At 39.1% G+C, this 6,762-nt stretch overlaps 1 protein-coding gene across 3 annotated transcripts; it reads right to left on the reverse strand.

The window, feature by feature from the left end:
- Positions 1–9: 9 nt before the first annotated feature.
- LOC146649835 (endoplasmic reticulum-Golgi intermediate compartment protein 2-like) lies at positions 10–5,069 on the reverse strand. Of its 3 annotated transcripts, none has more exons than XM_085385927.1 (13): positions 4,912–5,069; positions 3,760–3,893; positions 3,569–3,677; positions 3,417–3,463; positions 3,252–3,319; positions 3,121–3,161; positions 2,878–2,979; positions 2,636–2,731; positions 2,499–2,554; positions 1,398–1,496; positions 1,170–1,267; positions 921–1,083; positions 10–732 (listed from the first exon to the last, which is right to left on the reverse strand). In XM_085385927.1, exons 2-13 carry the CDS (start codon positions 3,863–3,865, stop codon positions 716–718), a joined length of 1,002 nt encoding a protein of 333 aa, XP_085242053.1. In that variant the 5' UTR covers positions 3,866–3,893; positions 4,912–5,069; the 3' UTR covers positions 10–715. The 3 variants fall into 3 exon arrangements, with proteins under 3 accessions (XP_085242053.1, XP_085242051.1, XP_085242052.1); XM_085385925.1 differs by having other exon boundaries at positions 10–802; XM_085385926.1 differs by having other exon boundaries at positions 10–802; positions 3,760–3,935; positions 4,912–5,066.
- Positions 5,070–6,762: the final 1,693 nt, after the last annotated feature.

Genomic DNA, 6,762 nt, shown 5'->3' on the forward strand with positions numbered 1-6,762 from the left:
ATTTAGTGACACATTGGCTCAATTTTTGTTAAATAAAGACTCATGTCATGTGGTAGACCTGCTAAAGACATTCTTGACTTATTGAAATAAGTCAAATAAAATAAATAAGTCTTCCTTATAGAGGATTGCTTAATAGGCAACATGACACTTGCTCAGTCATCCTTCTTGAACCTGACTGCCATCATTTCATGGTTTACCTGTTTAAAAACCATCTGCATGTTATTTCATTTAGGAATCAACTTTTATTTGTTTTGGGCTTCTTTTTTTCTTTTCTTTTTTTTTTACACTTTAATGCTGTGAAACAAACCAGCGGTGCTAATGACCTCCTGGGAATTTAAACTTTAACATAACTGTCAGCATCACCGTTATCAAATGTGACCAGAGTCACAGGGTACACATTCTCCTACAGTGCAATAGTTAGTGCTAACTCTACTATTTTTTTTTTTATGTTTTTGGTCATTTGGAAGAAAAACATTGTGATATACAGTACGGTAATGCTGGCAATGGAAAAACCTTTATAAACTCTAATAAATAAACAAATATCTGAAAATCCGAACTCAAGTTTCTGATGAGAAAGCAGCAACTGTGATCATTATTTGTCGGGTCACCCGTGCAGGCCGAGGAATCGGCGTCTACTACCGAGGGGGATTGTCAGCCAGCAGAGGAGTATGGTGGTGGTTCAGATTATTCATCTGGTGCAGCTGTGCGTCCTGGTTTAGCACCTCTCCGGGCCTGTAGAGTCCCAGTTTGAAGCGGCAGCAGATGACATCAAAACAGAAGCCAACGAGCCCGTGAAGCATCCCTTAAAAGTGAGAAGAGCACAGTAAAAAAAAAAAAAAAAAAAAGAATAAAATAACTGCATGAATTCAAAGCTAGAACCATATTTAATTGTTTTGCTCTAAATGTCCAAGCCCACTCGCCTGTGGTGGAGAATATGCCCCCGATTATACCACACAGTCGCACCAGGAATTGCCAGAGCGGCATATGCTGCTCGCTGACCGTCACCATCAGAGAGCTGGTGTCGTACTTGACGAAGATGCCGGAAACACCGTGACTGCCCGCGGCGTGGTTTATCACCCGTTCCTTGGCAGCAGACATTGTGGTGGTTAGTCTACTTGCTGTCACAACATTGGCCTGTGTTTAAAGCTCTGCGCTTAGCAGCTACTCACTCGCTCAGTCACAGAGAACTGGTGTGTGTCTGCGGATATCTTGTATGTGTTCAGTTTCGTGGGCACCACTGTAATGAAGTACTGAAACATCTGGTTATCTGGGATGCAAGCACACAGGAAACAATAATTGAGGGTTTTATGAAAAAAAAAAATGCACTCATTCATTCAATGGAAAATCCTTTTCAAATGTTTCCTGCATGTTTTATCCTCTGAAATCATGTGACTTACTGTTATATGTGATTTTCTCTGTGCCGTCCAGAGGATTGATGACGCCTGGTAACTCCTCCCCAAAAGATAAATGGTCGATTCGATGGGAGAAATTGTACGCTGTAATGCAAAGATGAGAGAACCCTCAGATTCAATCAAGGCTGTGGACAATCATTCTAACTAGTAGCAGGACCTTATAAGCTCGATTTCCTAAGGCTCTCATCTGGCCAACTTTGGTCTCTTTTAGTAACAGAAAAACACTTTTTATCTCCAATGCCATTAAATCTGGCTCACATATTTGACATCTTTAATGTTTTCAGGGGTTTTTGTTAAATTATTCCCTATTAAATGTGTAAGAACAATGCTTAATACACTCACAGCCACTTTTTGAGGTACAGCTGTTCAACTGTTTGTAAATGCAAATATCTAAACAGCCAATCACATGGGAGCATGTAGACACGCTCAAGATGACCTGCTGATGTTCAAATCAGAATATGGAAGAAATGTGATTTAAGTTGATCTGAGTATTCCAGAACCTGCCGATCGACTCGGGTTTTCCCACACAACCATCTCAAGAATGTTCCCAAAACTAGAAAATAAGTAGTTTGAGCCAGTTCTCAGAAGGAAATGACTAGAGCACAAATAACCCCACGTTACAACCAAAAACTGCAGAAGAGGATCTCTGAATGTGCAACATGTTAAATCATAAAGCAGATGGGCTACAGCAGCAAAAGACCACATCAGGTGCCACTTCCTGTCAACTGGAAACTAAGGCTACGACTCACACAGGCTCACCAGACCTGGAATTTCAATTTCTGCTGCAATATTCAGCTCACAGTTTGGCACAAACAACATGAAAGCATGGATCCACACTGCCTTTTATCAAATCAGGCTGCTGTTGGTAATGTAATGGGATATTTTCTTGGCACGCTTTGAGTCCCTTAGTACCGTCTAAACATTGTTTAAATGCCACGGCCTTCCTCAGTATTTATTGCTGAATGCAGAAAAAGGGAGAGCTGAGGGGAGCACCGATTATGGTGACAGATAATGTTCCCTGGTCTGCTTGTAGATTATAAAAGTGTGTAATTAGAAGTGTTATTAGAAAACCAGATTTTAACTTACTCTCGTGGCTCACAAAAGCTGCAATGTGTGCATGGCCCTGAGGATGGTGAATGGGCCTTAAAAAGATCAAGAATCACTATTAGTCTCCAGCATCAGAAATGTTTGTCTCATGCTTATTACGCTACAGAGGTTCTTACTTTCCAACAGTGATGTGCAGGTTTCCTGCTACCTTGTTGACGTAAACGTGTCCATGTATCCTGCAGGCATTGAGGGGCTCCATGGAGGCATCCTCCCTACGCACATAATGTTTGAGCACATCATTTTATTATAACAGACTCTAAATCCATCACTCTAAATCCAGTGGGCACTTATGTGTTTGCCTTTTTGTAAAATGAATGGAGACGTGATTATTAAAAACTATTTCCCATAGGAGACTGACCGTGGTGGCAGAGCAGTAGGAGCTCCTTTCAGGAGAGTTTTGTAAAGGACTTCCTGCAGAGCGTGCTCCTCTCTCAGCCTGTTCTGTATGAGAAGCAGCGTCCTGGAAAACAAACAGACTGCAGAACTAGCTAAACAAGTTTAAAAGCTTTCAAACAACAAGAAATCTCTTATAACTTGATAACCAAATTTTAGGCATTACCAGAATTTTGTATTTTTTCAAACTTACTGCACAAAACCTTACCTTTGCCACAGTCTTTGTTGCGGGGTCAGCTCAAAAATAACCTGCTCAAAGACACAAACAGGAGCGTTTGCTTTACAGAAGCGACACCTCAGAAATGACCTTAAGGTTTTTCAGACACATGCTTGACTCACAGGTTCATACTGCAGGCCATTAGATGTGATCATGGTTTCAGCCAGGTCCAGAATATCTGCTCCCACATCTACAATCAGAGATGAAATATGTGCGCTAATGTGATGTAAGCGCTTCAGGTAGCAACTTCTCCACATTGACAACGGCAAACAAGGTGAGATACTCACGCTGGCATTTCATGGCGACTGTTATGTCAATGTTTATTCTCAATTTACTGAAATCAGGATAAAAAGATTACCGTGACATCATACTGTAAAAAAGAAAAACAGACTGAAGTCACAATTAATTAACATTTAATAACCTAGTAATAACATCTCACCTGGAAAAATCCTTGTCGACCGAATATTCATACTTCATCCAAGTCTCTCGATAAACAAAGAACTCTAAGACAGCCAGAAGTGCCATGGCACTAAACGCTAAAAGTGACACTGTGGAGGAGACAGATGAGCAGAGAGTGTTACTCCTCCCTTTTGCTGCTCCTGCTGTCTTGTCCTCGCAGGGACATCTCACCTGTTCCTCCTGACGCCGATGTCTCCACGTAGCTCTCTGACACTTTGGGGAAGGCGTCCAGCTCCTTCACCAGGCTCAGCGCTTTCTTTCTTGACAGACGCCTCATCTTCAGGTTCACAGCAGTTCTCCACCTCCTCCACCACAATTAAAACAAGCCTCAGATTAACACAGTACACCTGTTTAATGCAAACATGTTAAATCAATATAATCGAAATGTATAGAACAAGTGGACTGAATGCAAAAAGGTTGAAGGAACAGATCAGGTAAAAAAAAAAAAGATTACAGTTATAATAAAAATAATGAAATATTAATGAACCTTTTGGAAAGAAACTCTTGGACCAAATGCTAAACACTGGATAAAATAATAACGTCAAATTTATTTGAAACTTAAGTTACTTGTGAGTAAGTCAAAATGTCAAGACAACAAGCATAAGTTTTGAAGCAATAACCTGAAGTTTTCTGGACACCTAAAAAGAATTGTGGCAGAAACAAAGTTCCATAGAATTGTTATTAAAAACAATTGTTGTAAAAAAAAATGGTGATTATCAAAATTATCTCACTACAAAATCAAATATTTATTTAAACAGAACCAGAAGTATTTTTAAGTAATAATCGCTAATAATAATAATAATATATTATTATTATTATAAAAAATCAATAAATAATAATACATTTCTTTTATTATTTTTATTTATTCTTATTATTAATGTGTTTATTTGTTTTTTGCATAATTTGTTTAAACCAGGCTCACTTTTTCTACAACAGCAATGATAATAATAACAATAAAACGTCATTTATACCATTACATTAATGATTACTTTAGTTATTTGTCCATAATAATCCTTTTGAGCGAATTCTGTTTAATGAAATACTGTGAATATATCACTGATGCCGACGTTAATGGCTGCTAATGTGAAAATATCTCACTCACATCACATATATTATTATATCTTTTGTCGCATTACATCATCGAAGAGAAACGGCAGAGTAGTAAAAATTTGAATTGACGCTGTTTGTATGCAGAAATGTCCCGGAAAAGTATCGATAATAGATGTTTTATTAGGCGAAAGCATCACATTTAACGATCATTTGAAACCAGACGTCCATCACTAGCGTAACAACACCGTGCCGATTATTTTTTTTAGATCTTACCTTTTTTGGTCATCTAGTTAGACGTTAAATCTTGACGCAGAGTCCCTGGACACCCGTTTCCAGCAGCTGCCTACTGTTTAAATCATACCTGGCAGATTTTTCTACACCTTCATCCATGATGCTAACACACAGGGGGGCGGGGCGCGCTGGCTTCTGCCTCGTTTCGTCTCGTCGTGACGTTTGCAGCGTGCGCGCGCTGCCCATTCACGCCCACGCACAGTAAGCGCACTTGCGCTCTTCAATCAGGAGGTGAAGCTGTAACACCATAATTCAGCATACAGTAAAATCACATAAATGAAATACTCCAGGCTTTAATAAATATTCAATATGTGTACGTGTGTATTTTTTTACAGTTATATTAAATTATTTTAATAAATAAAAACACTAAGCCTAAAGCTAAGTAAAACTAGATTGATAGAACTACAGTGAAAATTGTTGGGTGTGTAAAAACCAAGAAAAAAATGACAGAAATGTGTATATTTACATACATATGCACATTGAACACATCACTAGCTAATTAAATTAAAATTATCAGGATAACTAGCCAGCATACTGAAGCTTTTGGTACATAGACTATGCTTATTTGAGGATTTTTGCATGTCTAAATACGCACATGTTGGAATGTTTTCCCATTTTTGTCTCATATAAGATTCTTTTTTTTGCATTGCATTCTTCGTTTCATGATGTTTTCAGCTGGTGACATGTCTGGACTCCTGGCAGGGCCGTTTATTACTCAGACTCTTCTACTACGAAGTCTCGCTATTGTAATAGAGGCAGTATGCGGCTTAGCATTGTCTTTCTAAAAAAATGCAAGATCTTCCATTAAAAATATGTCACATTTTAGCTTCTTCTTGACATGATAAAACTTTAACTGGCATATGTGGCATAATGAACTGATGTTCACAGATGATGAGTTTAGAAAGTGTTCCCGGGAACATGCAGGGATTTTCATGACAAAAACACACCCTTTTTTAAAGCATTGCTTCCTGAGGAACCAAAGGTCATGGGCACCCAGTATTGCTTTTCAATGGTGTCCCTTTCACAGAGATTTGTCTAGATTTGTTTTTCAGACTTTTTCAAATCTTTATTGCATTTATTATCTTCATGTCTGTTCATCTGACTTCATGTAGTATTTATTCGCTTGTCCTGATAATCCTGTTCTTTAATATGCATGTTATAAAATCTATAATAATGGTAACCTATACCTCCATTACCATGTTTCCTTATAATGCCTTCAGACTGTCACGTTCTTTTCCTATTTACACATTTAATAGATGTTTATGTGGTGCTCATAGTGATTGCAATGAAACTCAAAGTCAACATTTTCGTCTGTTTCAAAAAGCTGAGTACACTGATTACACCTTATTCTGCAGAAGAGCTGTTCATGTCCATCCATCAGCACCAGCCTACACTCACAAGTGTTTATTAACTTCCAGGAATAGTGTTTACGTGCATGCGGTGGATCTGCACACCAGACATGAAGCTGCTCACACCGGGGCTGACGAGAGAGAAAACCTATAATAGGAAGCACTGATAGTGATCTACTACAAACAAGGCTGTGATTATCATCCTGAAGACAAAGGGGATGTTTACACCTTGGTGCATGCTTAAAAATGCACAAAGAAGAAAAAAAATGGGCAGAGATTAGCAGATAACCTCACATGTGTCTTCTGTGCTGTGAGCACTCTGGAGCCTCTGCATGCACCAAGGCTGCTTGACTATGCAGAGTAGCACAGATGGGCGTGTGGGGGGATGGGTGCTGTCAGCTCACAGATCAAGCTGTGGGTCGGTGGTCCCATTGCTATTCACCACAAAGCACGTAGGGCATGTCAGACACGCTCCATGGAGACA

The sequence above is a fragment of the Rhamphochromis longiceps genome, linkage group LG17 (assembly GCF_057381845.1).
Source record: "Rhamphochromis longiceps isolate RC_006_pf linkage group LG17, R_longiceps_female_GT1.1, whole genome shotgun sequence".
Taxonomy (NCBI): domain Eukaryota; kingdom Metazoa; phylum Chordata; class Actinopteri; order Cichliformes; family Cichlidae; genus Rhamphochromis; species Rhamphochromis longiceps.

What these genes read in the sequence shown, in the direction of transcription:
- LOC146649835 (XM_085385925.1), bottom strand. Translation starts at nt 3,865, where the DNA reads ATGAGGCGTCTGTCAAGAAAGAAAGCGCTGAGCCTGGTGAAGGAGCTG. An exon ending in CAACAAAGACTGTGGCAAAG is followed by an intron (nt 2,980 to 3,120) that starts GTAAGGTTTTGT and finishes TTTGTTTTCCAG; the next exon opens with GACGCTGCTTCTCATACAGA. An exon ending in AGCTTTTGTGAGCCACGAGA is followed by an intron (nt 1,497 to 2,498) that starts GTAAGTTAAAAT and finishes TTTGCATTACAG; the next exon opens with CGTACAATTTCTCCCATCGA.